General features: G+C 41.5%; 2 protein-coding genes and 1 non-coding gene across 5 annotated transcripts in view; 1 reads left to right on the forward strand and 2 right to left on the reverse strand.

The window, feature by feature from the left end:
• Positions 1–40: 40 nt before the first annotated feature.
• Positions 41–4,837, reverse strand: LOC132958664 (NACHT, LRR and PYD domains-containing protein 3-like). Its single transcript, XM_061031635.1, has 6 exons — positions 4,358–4,837; positions 2,448–4,170; positions 2,147–2,230; positions 1,972–2,055; positions 1,151–1,228; positions 41–1,059 (listed from the first exon to the last, which is right to left on the reverse strand). Exons 1-6 carry the CDS (start codon positions 4,668–4,670, stop codon positions 738–740), a joined length of 2,604 nt encoding a protein of 867 aa, XP_060887618.1. The 5' UTR covers positions 4,671–4,837; the 3' UTR covers positions 41–737.
• Positions 411–484, forward strand: trnai-aau (transfer RNA isoleucine (anticodon AAU)). Its single transcript has one exon. It is a non-coding gene; the product is annotated as a tRNA-Ile (tRNA).
• A 1,096-nt stretch (positions 4,838–5,933) lies between the features above and the next one.
• adamtsl3 (ADAMTS-like 3) overlaps positions 5,934–18,173 on the reverse strand; it is a 92,335-nt gene continuing 80,095 nt past the window's right edge. For 2 of the 3 annotated variants that reach the window (XM_061031128.1, XM_061031130.1), the window contains 11 exons: positions 16,324–16,453; positions 13,390–13,600; positions 13,112–13,291; positions 12,864–13,017; positions 11,661–12,666; positions 11,441–11,568; positions 10,089–10,209; positions 9,632–9,836; positions 9,053–9,162; positions 8,684–8,904; positions 5,934–7,829 (listed from right to left, as the gene is read on the reverse strand). In XM_061031128.1, the coding sequence (XP_060887111.1) occupies positions 7,720–7,829; positions 8,684–8,904; positions 9,053–9,162; positions 9,632–9,836; positions 10,089–10,209; positions 11,441–11,568; positions 11,661–12,666; positions 12,864–13,017; positions 13,112–13,291; positions 13,390–13,600; positions 16,324–16,453 (2,576 nt within the window). In that variant the 3' untranslated portion in view covers positions 5,934–7,719. The remainder of the gene's footprint in view (positions 7,830–8,683; positions 8,905–9,052; positions 9,163–9,631; positions 9,837–10,088; positions 10,210–11,440; positions 11,569–11,660; positions 12,667–12,863; positions 13,018–13,111; positions 13,292–13,389; positions 13,601–16,323; positions 16,454–18,173) is intronic. The other variant, XM_061031129.1, reaches the window with a different exon arrangement.

Genomic DNA, 18,173 nt, shown 5'->3' on the forward strand with positions numbered 1-18,173 from the left:
AAAAAAAAAAAATAAAAAAAAATACAATGAACAAGATGCGTTTTTTTTATTTTTTTTGCATATAGTTTCAACATTTTATTGACAGTGGTGAATACAGCTGATAATTTTTTATTTAAAACGTGTGTTTATTATATTACAAAAAAAGTATAAAACATTTAGCTTATAATATAAATAGTTGATAGAAATCAAAATAAATAGAAAACACATCAGTATTATAAGGTAATACATTTTTTAATATATTATTGTAAACAGTAGGCCTACTTTATTGTAATTTGTTTAACCTGATAACCAGTATGTAGTTAAAGATTACATTTTTCACTTATATAAATTCCCAGCATGGTAGGCTCTTCTTTTTTTTTTTAAAGGGAAACAAATGGATACAAAACATAATTTGTATCAGAAAGTGCCGTGGCCGGTTAGCTCAGTTGGTTAGAGCGTGGTGCTAATAACGCCAAGGTCGCGGGTTCGATCCCCGTACGGGCCAACTAGTTGTTTTGAATATTGTATATTTTCAATGACATACTGGATATGTGACCTGCATGCATTCCCTCATAGGGAAAATCCCAAATTAGAGGTTGAAGACAGGAAATTGCATCATATTATGTAGTATATATAATCCTGTAGTGATACTGATTTATCATTCACAATCAATATGTTTCACACAAAGCGTTTATCATCAAACAAACACATGAACTCCATTTATAGCTTATGACTTGAGGTAAGTAAAGATTTGTCTGTCAGTGTTGCAAAATGTTCTCAAACTTTTTGAGCTTCTTGCACATGTCTTCCTCGGTGCAGCTCTCTATCCTGCCGGTGATGAGCTGTGTTAGTTGCTCGTAGAAGGTTTTCGCCCACTTCGCTTTCAAGCAGTGGGCTGAAACGTTGCACACTTTGTGGAGCACCATCACTAACTTCTCATTGCTGCTGACCTCACACCTTTTCAACACCCATTGCCCCCATCCGTCCCACATATCATCATCATCTGTGAAATCCACAGTTACACTTTCTCTAGTGCTAAAGGATTCTGGATCGGTGTCAGTCAGGTCATTCCATATGGCTCTGTATGAAAAGAGAATCAAAAACAGCTTCAGAAAAATGTAACTTTGAAAAAAATTGGGATTAGAATGATTTGATGAAAAAACCTACTCACACAACTCTTTCCAGAGGATATGGAGTCAGGTCCTTGAGGGTCATCAGACCTCTGTAGGTCAGGCGGTTTCCCTCCATCCTGTAAAAGCACATACCAGTAACAATGTTTAAAATGTTTTACATTTAAATTTATCAGCAAGCCATATCATATAAAAACTATTCAGCATGTTTCCCCCCTTTTTTTAAATGATTTTTTTGAATAGAAATTGGCCAGAAAATAAGATGTATATTATGTTTTATTCATATATCTATTCAGTTTAGATTTAGGGCACCATGTTGTGCCTATACAGTCAGTTCTTTCTTTGATTCAACACTTGAGATGAGATGAGATTCAACTTTATCGTCATTACACATATACAAGTATAGAGTAACGAAATGAGGTTTGGCATCTCACCAGAAGTGCAAATAAGCAGAAAGTGCAAGAACCTGTGCTATGTACAGTAATTACAAAATTTACAGCTGTAGACTAAAAAAAGTGAATTATTGGGTATATATGGCTGGATTAATGGGATGCTATAAATATAAATAAATGCTATGAATATAAGTATATTCTTCAGATTATAATATACAGATTAAGGTGCAGTGAGCATGCTATACTAGATTACAGATAATATACAGAATATGGACATATTTTACAGGTTGATAACTACAGGTCTACTCTTTTCCAAGGGCCATGAAGCTCAGTGCAAACTTTATTATAAATAAGACCTCTATTATAAGTGTTAACAATACATAAATATAAAAAGGCTGAAAAGATTCAAACATTTCATTCCCTAAAAATATATTATTCTCCCCATTGTAAAGTGAAGCCAAGTTTCTTACCACAACTGCTCAAGCTTTTTTTTCACGCGTATGGCATCTGATAGAACAAGTAGTTCCTCATCCCCAATGTTCGACCATCCAAGTCTAAAACGAGAACACAAATTGTGAAACAGTCTTTGTGGTACTTTGTGGGCTTTTAATCTCTTGAAGCCTGAATAGTTTATCGACATCTTACCCTAGTTGGGTTATACTTTCTGACACTTGCAACACATCAGCAATCGCTTGAGCTGCTTCCATATCGAGGATGTTTTCTCCCAGCCTTAAAAATGAAGCAGTGGGGTGAGTGCACAATACATCATCCACAAAATGATGGTTTTAACTCTTAATACATTGATCATTTAAAGCCAGCAATATTTGGTTTGACCCATGACCACTGGTACTGAACATGGAACAACATTTAGAAAAATAACATTAAGAAAACTCATATAAATACATAAACAGATTTGCTGTTCAATCTAATTTGATCTGAAACTTACCAAAGACACTGACATCTAATCAGCAGGGGCTGAATATCTCTTAGTGATTCACAGCTTACTCCGGTCCCAGTCAGATCCAGCTCTGATATTGTCCCCTTTGTCAGGTTTAGGAAGTACTTGATAGTATTGTAGTCCATTTGGGAGAGTGTTTCATCACAAACATTAATCCGCAGTGTCTTTGGTTGTACAGCGAGGGCCAGAGAAGGGTCCTGCTGCTCAAACAGGCAGTGCAGATAGTTGAGGATATGGGCCCCGTTTTCACAGCGTGCTGCAAGTTCTCTGATGATCCTCTGACGATAAGAGTCCACTTTTTCTTTATGACAACCCAGCCCCACCTGCCTCGACAGAAGGTTAGCGTTGCGCTCAGAGAGGATTCCAGAAAGGAAGCGGTTGAATAGGTCCAAATGTCCGTAGTTGGATCCCTCCACGGGAGTTGTAGTGTTCTGAATTGCATCAGGTAAAGGCTGATCAGTGACGGCGCAGTAAACGGCTGCAAAGAACTCTTGGACAGTAAGGTGCGCAAAGGAGTAAACCTCTTCAGTACAGCCTGGCTCTTGGGCCACCGTCTTGTCAAGGAAGGTACTCACAAGGCTGCATCCCTTCACTGCTGCCACATCTGGGTCGCTGCTGTAGAAAAGAGTTTGATGCTCCATCAACTTTTTGAAGGCAAGTCGGCCCAGCTTTAGCACCGTGTCAGATAGCTGCTGATTGGCTCCTGCTTGTTGCTCCTGAAAGAAGGTTTCAGCTCTTGCTTGAGTGTGAGAGCGGAGCAATGCCACTAGATACTGTACGTAAATGTCCGTCATGGTCTTGGGGCTTGGTCCACCGAGTTCTTTGCTTTCTTTGAGGATGCAGCACACGATGTAGCAAAACGCAGGTATGTAACACAATGTCAGCATGAGATCATTCGCTGACACCACGGCGAACATGCGGTCAGCAAGAGTTCTGTCTTGGAAGTATCGCGAGAAGAAGTCTTGAACTTCGCCCAACGAGAAGCCAGAAATGAGCACGAAACGGTCGATGCAGCCGACGGGGATGTGGTTGATAGCTGCAGGTCGACTTGTGAGTAAGACAGAAGCATTGGGCAGCAGTTCGCCAAGCATCAGACTGCCAAAGACCTCCACCACCTCTGCGTCTTCATCAGGCTCAGACACAAATACATCTACCTCGCAGCTCCTGTAGTGCCTGAATTCATCAAAGCCGTCCAGTATGATAAGCAGATTGTTGTCATTAGCTAGAATGTTATCCAATTCTTTAGCTAGGTGCCTGTTTTTACGCAAGACCATCTCCCGGAAGCTCGTGGGTTTGTTGATCAGATTGAGGTCTCTGAAGGTCATGTGGATGACGAAGTCAAATGTAAGACAGTTTTTGTTTGCCCCGAAATCAAACAGCATCTTTTGCACAAGGATGGTTTTCCCAATGCCAGCCACCCCTGTCACCAGAACTTTCTTGACTGGACGACTTCCATTTGGACTTAGGAATATTTCCCCTGGTGTGATTTTTCTATGAACTGCTGACTTCTGCTGCAAAGACAGTCGCTTTTGCCCAAATGTCAGAACCTCGTGTCTTTTTATGTCCAACCCCTGGTGTCCATCGACCAACAAGAGGTTGACATAATGTTCAGAAAAAAGGATTTTCTCTCCATGTCGAGTGTTGTAGAAGAGCATGCTCTCGCTCCGGCGCCTAAGGACATCTTTATGCTTTTGTTTGACTTTGTTGTACTCTGCAAAGGTAGATATGTTTGAATATCTTGCAAAAAAAACGAAGATCTTGAAACTAAATGATTTGATATTATTATTTCAAAGAACATTTACTGTTTAAGAACAATGCAGTGCTATTACAGTAGTCAAACTCTTCAGAAATACCTTTCAACGTGTGCTAATGACATCTCTGGGGTGTTATTTGCATACCTACGGACTGAGGTTGATCTGTGTTGCCTTCTTTGGAGTATTTCTGTGCCTCTTGCTGATGATTGCTGCTAATTGAGAGGAAAATATTAGCTGCTTCCTCGCCTTTACACTGCAGGATGTCCAACACCTTTCTTACTCTTGCCCGAGGCCCCAACTGACACAAGACCTCCTCACGGTCATCACGAGTGAAAAACTCCCGACTTACTAAGACTTCCAGCAGAGAGTCAATCCGTCCTTCTAGTTCATCCACGAGGGAAACTCGCAGAACCCTGATTGCTGTCAAAGAAGAATTACAACCATCCTTTTCCCCCATAACTGATCCGAAATAATCCTCGGCACATCAGATAAGTGCAGTTATGATCTGCTTATCTGAATCACAGCCTTTAGATTCATGTTGTAAAGCACTTTCCTCTGATGGGTGGGGAAATCCTGCAAACGTTTGTGCCTCTTCAAAAGCTGAGATGCTGAGTGAGAAGTGAACGTTCTAAAAGCAGAAAACAGGAAGTGCATTTCCTTTTGATAAAATACTCTCTTGAAAGTCCGGTTCTTCTGGTTCATGGCTGGTTTTTCGCACATTGCAGTAGTATGCTTCCTGAACATGTTCTGCTGAGTGTTGAAGGTGAAATGTTTTCATTTGAGTTATGAGTTGACAGAAACGAAGGCATTTGTGCTTTACAACCACTTCAATAGTTTACTTCTGCTTTCACTTAATGACTTTCTTTTGTTTATTTAACAGGGACCGCTGCAATGAGCATTGTGTCATATGTAGAATACAAAGTAGATGCCATGCATACTGATTTCTAGCCGTGGCTATGTTACAACCCCTGTCCCTGGCTAGGCTTTTAGGATTAAAACAGAAGCATTACACATGGTAAACTTGAGCTTTTAGGGCTTTTCTAGTTTTCTGACAACTCAAAGTGCTTTTTCATCACGTCACACCTACCCATTCACACAATGATGGCCGAGATTGCTATGTAAAGTGACCATCAGAAGTAACTAATCCAATTCATACGCCGCCTACAAAGCAGGGGGAGCAATTTCGGGGTTAAGTGTCTTGCCCAAGGACACATCGGATATGTTGCTGCAGGAGCTGGAGACCGAACCCTTCAACTTCAGGTTGAGAGACAATGACTCTAACAACTGAGCCACAGCCGCCCCAATACAAATAAGAGACTAAATAAGAAGGAACAGTAATTTGAAGATTAGAGGATAGAGTCAATGACTCAGACTTTTACTTACTTCAAAACCTTGAGCTCTGTCAGTGATTTTTATTTCAGATGGTAATGTGTTCCCGAGGTTTGTTTCTCTTAGTGAGAAGGATGGCGGACCAAATGTAGTTCTGTGTTTTGGAGCTCTACAGTTTCCCCCCCGGTGTAGACCTTGCTCTGATTTTATTTCTGATTACCAGCTGACAGATTGTTTCTGGAGGGTTGCTGTTTACACATTTAAAACTCAAGTGTATTGTGTTTCTTTAAAGTGCCATCTGACTGATAGAGCCAGTTAAGAGAACAATAATAATAATGCACTCTGCTTTTTATTAAAAACACTAACAAGAAAGAGAATCTAGAGACAAACAGGTTTAAAAAGGAATGTATTTGGTTTTATTTCATGACAAACCAGGCATGAGCAGAGAGCAACACATCTAGTCACCAGCAGAGGGTCCCCATCGCATGCACATTAAATACCAAGACAGATCTGTAGGGAGAGGAATACTTAAAACCCAACCTTGTAATTATTTACAAAACTATGCACAAGAACAAACATGAAAATAAATAGCTTAAAGAACAAGACAAATATCTACATACAACTTGAGAACATAGGTAATATGCTAATTATGTTCACTTGTAAAATCAAATAAAGACACCTTTATGAAAGTAGTTTCCTACTAGGGCTTTGTTGTGTTGCACATGATGATAAAGAATTGTGGACATAATTTCAAAGTGCAAACCCTGTTTACAGTCATGTAAGAACTGTACATTTAAAACGTTCCTCTTAAAAGCAACAAAAGTATCGTTTCCATAACGCGTAGGTCATATTTACATCTTCTGAGTTATACAACACCTATACTGAAATCTGACCAAGGAACAAGCATTACAAAAGAGCGGTCAAAATGTAAGGTTTTTCTTTCTCAAATATAATATGGTGGACAAAATAAACTGAGCTTTATGAGTTCATTTAGAAACTGTTATGCTCAACGCACTTTTAAATGTGCTGTAACGTCACAAAGTGGTTAAAGGACACGCACAAAAAAAACAAAATATACAAACAATAACACTTTACAAAATGAAGCAGAACTCTACAAGCCATGTTTTTAACAAAGACTTGGATGAGTTGAGTGCAAAACAACCCCCCCCCCCCATATGTGACTTTCTTAAATCATACTCCTCCATAGTGCAACCCATACAAACGACATCTCTGTCTGACTTTTTCACCCCAAACTGCACTCTCAACTACTCGTCTTTTTTTCTTACTTTCCTTCTTTCAAAACCTTTTTCAATCCGTGCTATCAACATGAGCGGAATGACATAAATGATAGCAAAAAAAAAAGCTTTTTCTAAATGTATGACATTTGTCCAATGCAGTCATCTCTTACTGTATATCATTAGCAAAAGCTCATTTAGCTTAAAAAAAAAAGAAAAAAAAAGAAGAAACATTTATTAACGCTGTTTCTTAGACCACTGCAATAACAGCAAACACACACGTCTCCAGTGGTTATCAAAATGTTTGGAGTCTACCCAGAATCCCCGGGTATGAAGTCAATCAAGGAAGTATATCTATTACATGTTAATGTTTGTTTACGCTGAACTGCATGTCGTATGCTATTTTGGACATAAGGTGATGGTGCTACAGTAGAACATGGTGATGGAGAACCTCTGTTCCAATGCTTTAGGAAAACCCTTAAAATACAACAGATACTAAAAGTCTTCTTTTTACAAACCTGTTCCTCTTTACAAGAAAGAAGTCAACAGTCACCAGAAGTTTCTAATACCTGCAGTGGAAATGTATGTCAATACTTTTACATAATTCAGGAAAAGCTGTAGGTATAACTTCAGATTAAAAAAAAAAAGAAGTAAAGCTGAAGCATTCTTTTTTTAGCTGCATCACTCCTCTCAATACTTTCAAATTCAACCCCACGGATACCACACGGATTGCCTCTTTAAGGAGAGTAGACAACGCACACTCAAAGTGTAACTACCCAAATGTTTCTCCCCGCTAAGGATCCCCCGTCCAAGCCAGAACAATGGGCACAGTTGTGGGTGTCGGACGAGGTGTAGAGGTTGCAAGTCTCCGTGTCCTTTCTGAGCATCTTCCCCCGGCCCTGTTCAGGTTGTCATTGGCCCTCGTTGAATATTTCCCCGCCCTCAGGTGTTGCTGCAGGAGTGACAGCAGCGGTTCTTAAACTGAGGCAGCGGACAAAGCTCCAGCTGTCGAACCTTCTCACAGTACCTGGTGCTGTCCCGACACTCTCCTGCTGGAAAACAACGAGGCTACAGGTTATTACACATATTTACTCACAGGAGAAAGGGTTTCCACTTCAACATTTGTTCAAGGGGATTTAACCGCCGTCAGTACTCAAGGCAGTCAGAACAATAAAGTGAAGATACGTTTCAGAAATGCTGCTTGATATTCACAGAATGGAGTCAGGTCAAATTCAGCCGTTACAATGTTTGCAAAGGGAATACCAGGTGTTAACTTCTGAAACTTCTGCCATGGAAACAAAAAGTGTTTTTGGTAAAATTTCATGTGTGCTTTTGTAAACCCTGAAAAAAGTCATTTCAAAACAAGAAGATCTATACTGCACATCTGATGTCAGGAGGTTTTATCCAACATGTCTGTAGGTTATTAAACATATCAGGGACATTCTTGGGTAATACCTGATACAAAGAAGAACTAAATTGTTTTATTACCACTCCTGGTATTTACCTTTTTTTTCCTGTGTTGGTGGTTTCATTTTGAAATGTTAGAAATGTTAAGACCTCATCACACTGAAAGCAAGATTTGAACATTGTTGGCTAGGCCCATCAGGGGAATGTCATTTACCATTGCTGACTTTTTGACCAAACTATCCTGGCAATACCATTTATATTTGAAGTTAAATTTAAAAGTTTATTATGAAAAGATCTATAAATATGAGGTTAAATGTTGATGAAACAGGCTGGCACTGAAAGAAACGTGGATGTTTTTTTAGTGGGTATTTCCACATTATACTTCACTGAATATGATATACAACATTCAATAAATAAAAGAGAATACAAAATAAAGATTCCTTAATGTACATTCACAATACTTCTGTTCTGCGTTCAGTGCACTGCTCTCCCCTCTCACCTCTCCCACAGGACAAAATGTTGCAGCGCTGCCAGCTAGGGGGGCGAGGCCTCCACATGCACTGATGTTCACGTGTTGCTTTTCCGGAACGGCGGTGTGCGCAGGTCACCTGGCGTGACTGGAAACCATGGCGCCCACAGGTGGCGGTGCATTGGGTCCACTGGCCGACGCGCCAATAAAGGGCACACGTCTCTGTGGAGCAATTCTTCATAGAGCTGGGCCTGCACACACACACAGACACAAAGAAAAGGGTCGAGAAGTTGTCAGAAATACTTTGGTGAGTGGCTCACTGAAACACCAGCTACTACAGTGCTATTTATCGCCAACATTATATATCAGCTTAATTCATAAATGTGTATTCTTGTTTACCGCTGCAGTCCAGAGCACATCCTGTAGGAGACTTTTGTAGCGTTTGCATCCAGGCAGAAAACATGGCGGTGCTGTGTGGCCAAACTGGGACCAACACATTGTCCGTGACACTAAAAGGAAAGACCATCATCAAAATTATGAGAAAGTACAGCTTTTCAAACTAATGAAAAGTTTGCCTGAAAATACAATCGTAGGATTCCTACTCAAAAGGTAGCTACTTTGCAACATTTTGAGACAATGGATAGATGAGGAAATGCTCATAACACGAGTACAACAAAACGTTTGGAAACTTCAACTCATAAAAAAAGAGGGCTTCCCAAACTGCAACAAATACTTTGCTCATAGTAGATAAGGAAGGATTAGGGTGCTTCCCCCCGCCCAAGTATTTTGCAAGCGTAATCACTCAAACAAATGTTGTGAAGAGCTGGTTATTCCGCAGTTAAGAAACATCCCCCATTTCACTGACAAATAATTATTTTACGGTGTCTATAGTTCCCTTTTATTGTGTTCTAAATAGTGTAAATATAGTACATACACACCCAAACTTATGGGATGTATTTGTGGTCAATGTAGACTTACCAGTCCCCAGTGGGTGGTTGCCCACCTGGCACAGGGCTGCACGTTGCATGTTCTGGTGAGGGAAGGCCTCCTTCCTGTGCTGAGGCAGTGCTGGCTCTCCACCTCTCTGGATCTGCCCTCAGGACCCTTCATGCAGCGGACACTCCTGGTCTGGGACCCGCCTCCACAACTGGCTGAGCAGGGTGACCAAGGATCCACTCGCCACCTGAGACCACATAGGAAAAGTGGACAACAGTCAACAAAGTTTAGGAGCTTATCAGACAGGATGTATGAGACAAAGAGATCTAGAAAAGTAGACCTGACCGTCATTTAAAACATTTAAGACTTGATCAAGCACTTCAGAATAAATGAAACATGACATAGCTCAGAGAAATCTAAAATGCAAGTCAAAGACACATACTGTAGAGAGCAGGTCTAACAATCAGAGTATTCCAAACATGTACTAGCGGAAGTGTACCTGAGGGGGCAGGCTTGTCCATGGCACAGCTCAGCTGACTGGCTGCTGTTACTCCTCTCAGAGCAAATACGGCCAGTGGCTCCCATACTATTACCTTGGACACAGTTTCTTCCTTTGCTTCCTAAAAATACAAAAAAAACATGTGTCTTTGTGGTTTTGGGATGATACAGAAATACAACTCAAGCAGACATAACTGGTAATAGATGATTACTGTTTCAGAGAACTCAAAATGTGCACAGCAGGTTTTTTTTAATTTCTAAAAGATACTATTTGTCCTGATGTGCGGTCAGGTTTGTAGACATCACTCTTGATTTTTGCCCTGAGAGCCAATCACTGAGGGCACAAGGTAAGAAGGTATCAAAACAAAAAACACCACAACATTCTGACTCTCCATACCATTACTTTTGCAGACCTTAATTGAATCTTTGACAACAATTGGAGGGTCATGGTTTTCACGTCTGTTTCTTAAAAAGTGTCCTGTTCTTGTTCAGAAGCAACACGGAAAAAAATTAATTCTCAGGCCCAGTTTCCCCTCAAACCTCATTCACAGAACACAGAATCACATTCTTAACATTTCTGAAGTGCACCCATTAGACGTGACCTTCAACTGAGTTTGAGTTCAAATATAATAAAATTCAGACTGGACATATTTCTGCACTTTTAATCCCATCCAATCCTCTTCCTTAGATTAAGCTAATAGGGAGCACCCACTTAATCCTCTTTGAATCACTGCCTGGAATCTGAAATTGTTGTCCTTCGGGGAGGGAAAGCGCTGCAGCATCAGGGAAAGCCACGCTGGCGTTGATTTGATGAGAATGTAGAAAGGTTGCGACTGATCGTGCCCAAAGGAGATGAAGGACTGCGTGGCTCAGGGGTGATCTGAGCTGTGGCACGCTCCGGACATTCCCAATCTCTGACTCAGCCCTGAGCCACTGGAGTATGTAGAAGCTTACTGTGTATCTGTGATTATGTCTGTGTGTGTGTGTTTCTTAGCTGAAAAGAATGCTTTCCCAGAATATCTACGCCCAACCTCAAAAGAACAACACAGATTACTTTAAACTGGACTACATGACAGAAAATTAGGACAAACTCAAAATGACAATAGGTTGACGTTGAGTTTGTATGTGAAGCTGCAAAATCATTTCAGTTATATTTTTCAGTTTTTACTCATCACAGATTGTCACAAAAAAACAAACGTCTGGAGTTGAAAATGCGACCAGTGTGTCAAAGGCTTTACCTCTTCACATGGGGCACCTGCTCTACATACTGAGCTAAATTAGTGGAATGCTGGGAAAGGTTCAAGCAAAACAGAACTAGCAAGATGACATTTTAGACTCTTTTGACTTGCTTACCTGTTATCTGCAGCCAGGACGACAGAGAAGAAGATCCCAGACGGTTCCTTGCAGTGCAGGTGTACAGACCCTCATCCACCTTGGTTGGAGACTGGATCTTCAGTGAGCCAGTAGGCAAGAGGCCTACTCTGTCAGCAGAAGCCATTCCAACCAGTCAATATGTAACAGTTGCACTACTTTTAATGGACACAATCTGAGGACTTTTATGAATAGTTCTTACCTGTTGTTGTACAGCAAGTCTTTTCCATTCCTTGTCCATGTTAGAGATGGATCGGGATGCCCCTGTGCTTCACACCTCAGCTCCAAACTAGCAATGGGTTTCTGCAGCAGAACCGGCACTCCCACATAAACAATCATGTCAGACAACGGCACTACTCCGACCTTCCTTGGCCGTTGGACTATCACCGGGCTTCTTGGCTTGGTCACCTGGGTTTTGATGTTAGGTTTGTGAAGTAAGGGCTGTTGTGTTGAGGATTCTGCCGTTTCTGGAGGATGAAGTGTGGACTCGTTGGTTTCAACTTCTGTCGTAGTGAGCTCACTGAGTAACTGTGTGATGAGTCGCTCCCGCCATAGTCCTCCAAGGCCTTCAGACAGGTTGTTCATGATCTCATCTAGCCTCTGGGGATCTGCAATAAGTACAATATGGCTTGAAAGTTCTGAGTTTACTCTCTCGTCCACCTTTGTTGACCTGTTCTTTTCACTGGAGTGCAGTTTCTCAACATCTTTTTCATCTGGAAGATTGCCTTTGAGTTCAAGCAATCGCTCGACGAGGTTGTCGTATTGGTTGAGGGGGACCGGGAGCTCCTGAAATCGATCTCCTGGTGAGGACACATCTAGCCGGCCATCCTTTCGTTTGCCTGCGAGGAGCCACGCTTCTGGAAGAGACAGCTTCTTCTTGCTTCCAATGATCTGCAGAACAAAATGTTCATTTGCCTGACCTGCAACGCATGTGTATATCCCAGCATCGGATGCACGGACCTGCTGAATCTTCATGTATCCTTGTGATGTTACAGTGAGGTGTGGGAAGCTGACCACCAGGGGCTTTCCTTCCTTCAGCCATTGTACGTGGCCTCTGCGGAAGTGGCGGGTCGGGCAGCGAAGGACCATAGTTGTCCAGGGGAGCAGGTAGCCATAGCCTCCCACTACCAAGTGTAACTTCTTCCCCTTCCTCCACTGGATATACACCTTCTTCTGTGCCAGTATGGTGGGAACAGGCTTGACAGAGCCTTTTGTTGAAATGAAGAGAAAAGCAAATGTTTTATTATTACTGCACATGTGCTCACTGTATCTCCCTGTATTTGCAATTTCAGGCTCTTTCCACTAAAATAACTAAGCTATGGTATGTGTTTTTGGCTTTCCAGCAAATTTCCCTTTTCTTAGCATTACAAATTGATGAAAAAGAGCCAAACAGAGGTTCTCTTACTCTCACAGGGCCTGAGGGAGCATGGCCGGATTTTGGTGGGCCGGGCCATTGTGGAACAGTTCCCAGGGTCTACCGTCCAATGGGCTCCATCTTCCTTTTGTTTTCTGCAGACTGCTTGTAGCCTCTGGACGCCATTTCCACAGGTCACCGAACACTTGACAAATAATTTAAAGTATATTTATTTGACACATTGCTTAGCATGTTTGTTTTTTGGTTAAAATGTGGGTTGGTGCGTTGAGAAAATCTACCTGGGACCAGCTCGTTGTGACCCATTGGGGTTGGCACTCTTTCTTGGCACAGGGCTGCTGGTTTGTGGGGCTCTTGGAAGGGCAGAAGGTGTCAGGCAGCTCCAGGATGCTTCCATCCGCAAACCGCTGTTTGCACAGGACCTGCCTCTTTTGAAATCCACCACCACAGCTTTGGGAGCACTGCAAAAACAAAAACACAGAGGTGCCAGAGGATATATTAGCAATATTTGCTAAATGTTTCAGTCTACAGTAATTGCTTCTCAGTTGAGATTCTTTACCTGTCCCCAGTCAAGTGTGTCCCACATAGGTGGGCAGTCAAAGCGGTTGCAGGCTTGGACAGGACTGGGCTTGGGGTTCTGACAGTCCTTATCCCTCACAGCTTCAGTGTGATTGCTATCTCGAGAGGGCCGGTGAGTGCATGCCACAGTTCGGGTCATCAGGCCAACCCCACAGGTAGCAGAGCACGAACTCCACTCTCCTGTTTCCCACCTGAGAATACAAAGTTGATCATCAAACTACTGTACATCAGGATTTTTTCCACTCTTATCTCTGCTGTTCCTGATTAACTGCCTTACGTTATCTTCTGTGTGCATTTGAATGTAGCCCATAATCTAATCTATTAAGGAGAGCAGTCAGGGGAAGGTCAGTCGGAGTGTTTGATGTTTTTACTTGATCCCATGAGGGGACACTTTTGCGGTCTTATGAATGTGTAAATTCATGAAAGTGAAATTCATGAAAGTGGATATGAGTGAAAATGAAAAAGAGTGATTCATGGGGCCGGATTCTGGCAAAGAAGCATTACATCTCCCACTGAATTTAATGATATTTGAGAAATCCCAACGGCATAACTTCTTCACTCACATTTTTCCAATGACCTCCATGGACCAATATTCATTAATTCATAGTGCTGTCCAACATGATTTCTCGCATGATGAATGATCGAGGGTCAATAAAAGTTTCCTTAATACACTTATTCCAATCTTGAAATTGATGTTAAATGTGTCTTGCTAGATGCTGTGTCTTTAAATGCATCTATGAGCTTTGGTTTGGACGGCTTTGGTTTGCTTGACAGATTAGCTGATATTTTAAAACTGTACATATTTACTCAAGAGTCCAGGGACGGAGGATATTGGGAATGAAGCTTGTTCTGGACCGGTATGATACGCAAAGCCAAATCCTATGGCTGTTTCTCTTCAGAGGGAACAGTATCCAAAGAGTGTAGCTCAATATGGGAGGGTGAGGAGGCCTCGGGGAGGGAGTAAAGGGCCAAAGGAAACAAGTCCAATACAGCGTTTGTTGTGCCTGAAAACAAGACTCAAGGCCTGGAAAAACAGGCAAGGGCAGGCTGCAAGCCTCTGGGTTTTCCGACAAGAGTGTGAGTGGTGGAACACTGACACTGCGCACGGTGTTAACTCGAAACGTGTGGCCAACCGCAAAATCCACTCACCGTTTAGTCATGGCTCAGTTATATCATACAAAATGCCATTATGCTGTTTAGTCATTCAGGTATTTCATTTTGGTGCGTTCTGTGTGCTGTTCCCCCCCAAAACAGTTAGAGCTTGCAGTTTCACATTTGAAATAAAAACATTGTTCATGCACTGAACACAAATTGATGCACAGTGGATGATATTTACAATAAAATAAAAACACTGCAATCGTTGCATAAATCTCAAACAGTGTTGGTTACATCTACAATCGTTTGTCAGTCAAAAGCTTTGACAACAGCCTTCCTATGTCAGAATGAACATGATAATATGAATTCTATCGGTGGCCCCCTGAGGTTGATTGCAATAATTGAATCCATGATCTGTATTTCAAAGCAGTATTTCATGATTGACATTAAATGGAATTGTTCCAGGATAAAAAGTCCCGCCCTTTCCTCCAAGAGTTTCATTGAATAATATTTCATCTTTCAATGTCTTTGGTATGCGTTAAGTAAGTTCCTGCTCCTCTGGAAATGAATTCCCTTCCTTTTTTTTTTTTATCTAATCAGCTCTCCTTTGGAGTCACCTCATGGTCAAAAAGTGATCCCCAAGGAAGAAGGAAGAATCTGAATCTTTGCTGGCGACTTGCCAGACATTTCAACTAGCACCACAATCTGTCAAAACTTCCATTAATATGGAAGAAAGATCTATATCTAATGGAAAGGTTTTCATTATGTTTATAGCACATATTCATACTCCCCAGAGGATAAACCTTTTCATTTTCATGCAGCACCACATGTCAACTTTGTTCACAAGACATGTCATTATGTAAAGGGTAGACTGTCATGAATGTTGGTGACTACATTTCTGCTACTAAGGGGATAAATCACGTTGGTTTCATGACCTCTCTTTGGTTATCCAATAGCAACCACTCAGGACAAAAGTGTCATTGTTTGCCCCCTGGGTAATGTGGCGATTATGTCTGTCATGCATGATCACAAAAAGGTCATCCCTGCTGGAAACTACTTCCACAGTAGCTCTTTAAAAGGGAATGATCACTGCAGCAGCAGAGGCCTCTGACATTTCTGGGCAGACAATGGCTCAACAAAAAACCTTTTAAAGTTCTTTCAAGGACAGTTTCACATCTGAGCCTAGCAGGTATAGCTACCTCTGACATCTAATCCCCTTTGTGTCTGATTCTGAGCAGGTTCCACAAGCTGACCTGCTGGCTTCATTTCCTGCTCCCTCTGATACAAACATCCATCTCTGTCACTATGCTTCAGTCTCACTTGGGCTCAAGTGGCCAGAATGGTGATTTAATTGGCCCATATGGTTTAAACTGAGAGGGATAACATAGTGGATTAGAGGGATTTGGATCTCTTTTGTATACAAGAGTGATTAGTAGAGATTAATTGATTCAACTTGTGTGATGTCTGTTTTTTGATCGTCTTAAAGTTAAGCAGTTCCAGGTGTACAGTCCAGGGATGTATCAGGGCTCTAGGAAATTGTATCTATTGCATATTTTCATTCGTTATATAGTCTTGGCAAATTGATAAAGAGCAGAGCAGGATTTCAGTCCTGCTTTTGATTAATATTTTCTTCTTGAATGCAGCCAAACCTGCAGCTATTTAATTTTTTTTTTTTTTTTTTTTTTTTTACAAAAACAAATATCTGCCTTTTTTCTCCCGGAAACCATAAATCACGTCTGCTTCAATGTTCATGCACAAACCATTTTAAACAATTTCTAAATGTGAAGGAAGTGGGTTTCATTTAAGGGTTGGACTGTACCTGGGGGGGCAGGGCTGAGTTTTGCAGTCCTGAAGTAGTTGCGGAGGCCGACGAGAGCTCACACAAAGACTCTGCTCTGCTGCTTCCCTGGTCTGCTTGTTTAGGCAGATGACGACAGCCTCCTGAACACCTGGAATTAGACAGTACAAACAGTAAGATATGTCCAAAAACCATGAGCTGCCCTTCAGGTACACTGGGTTACACAATATCCAAACACAGGTAGTTATATGTAAGAAGTGAATGTCAAAGAAAAAGATCTAGTGTAAGTATTCATCCTCATCTAAGAATGATGATTGACTGGATTAAAACCTTGCTTTTATTTTGAAAAATGAACTTCCGGTGATATCGGAAGATGTGACAGTAACTTCTCTACTAAAAGAAAGTCAAATGTTGGATGTCATGCAGATTCCCTCATATAATGAGAGAGCAGTTTACACGTAGTGTTGGTAAGTAGTGGTTGCTTTTGGCAGCCAGAAGATGTTTTTGTCTTTCAGGAGGCCAATAAATGATCCTATAGGATTTGTAATTAAGTGGATTTATCGTTGATACATGACAATGTATTGTAGGATGTCACTTAGGAATATCTATTACTGGTGTCTAGCTAATACGCAAAGAACAGACGTGCATTAAAGCGACCCAGATATAAAGCCCAATGTGAATCGAAAGCAAGCCGTGGCTACAACTAAAGAGTCACGAGGAACATCAAAAAAATACAGCTGCCTGCTTGAGTTCTGACCTAAACTTTGGATAAACATGAAGGGTGTGATGTCATGTTCGCACTGAAAGAAATGCAACATAAATCTCTGAGTCTGCTTCCAATGTTGGGGACAATAACAATGAGGCAGGCACTTCAAAAGCCACCAGGGTGTGATGGTCCACAGGAGCACAGCCCTGAGGGTGTGTACGTGACATCTGATACTGCTCTGTAATCATCCCCGAATGGGAGTTTGTTGGGTTTGGGTGAGAGCGCACGAACGCAGACATTGACAAACGCCTACGCCCATGTGCAGAAATTAAGAAACACACACAAACACACACACACACAGAGACACACTGGTTAGGCTCTGGATGTTGAGGTGGGTAGATTAAAAAGGGTCTTAATGAATGTTGGCAGGATGTTTTAGAAAGCGCTCTCTCTGGCATTCACTGCGGCTGTGAAAGTGGGTGACGTATGACTTGATGGTTAAACTTAGTATTCCCTCCATTATCATCCAATATCATGTAACTTTTCTTTTTTTCACCTCAAAGCCCACGCTGGGCATGGTTTAAGTCACTCACTAACAAAAGGCTGCCAGTTACTGCTGGGTTGCTTTGTTTGATTTCAGTGACTGTCCATCAAACTGTTACAATTTGGCCGAGGGAACAAATTCTCTCTGTGTGGTAAATGTTCAGAACTCCATTCACAAACTGTCCTCAATCTGTACACCGCTCACATCTCACATAGTGCACCTTTAGGCGCATTTTTTTTTTTTTTCAACAAATATTTCATGGGCTGCCATGAAATGTGGTAAACATTCTTGCCCCAATCAGGATGATATCCAGCAACCTTGTTTTTTTTCAATCTAACACCATAATCAGTTCAAAATCTTATTTCATCTAGTATGTTGGTTCATGACCTCTGATTCTGTTATAATACCAGGGTTCCCGTTGTACCTGCTAATCATCCTATCAATTTTGTAGCATAGTAATGTTAGCACTTAAAATCAACACCGTCTTTTTCACTGTCATTTCTTTACTCGCTACAATTGTTATTAAGAGATAGGACCGTGGATAGAGTCAGAAATCCATGAGAGAGAGAGAGAGAGAGTGGTGACTGACATGCAGGAAAGGAGCCACAGGTCGGATTCGAA

Source organism: Labrus mixtus, chromosome 23 (genome assembly GCF_963584025.1).
Source record: "Labrus mixtus chromosome 23, fLabMix1.1, whole genome shotgun sequence".
NCBI lineage: Eukaryota > Metazoa > Chordata > Actinopteri > Labriformes > Labridae > Labrus > Labrus mixtus.

What these genes read in the sequence shown, in the direction of transcription:
- LOC132958664 (XM_061031635.1), bottom strand. Translation starts at nt 4,670, where the DNA reads ATGGGGGAAAAGGATGGTTGTAATTCTTCTTTGACAGCAATCAGGGTT. An exon ending in GAAAGTATAACCCAACTAGG is followed by an intron (nt 2,056 to 2,146) that starts GTAAGATGTCGA and finishes TTCTCGTTTTAG; the next exon opens with ACTTGGATGGTCGAACATTG. An exon ending in TATCCTCTGGAAAGAGTTGT is followed by an intron (nt 1,060 to 1,150) that starts GTGAGTAGGTTT and finishes CTTTTCATACAG; the next exon opens with AGCCATATGGAATGACCTGA.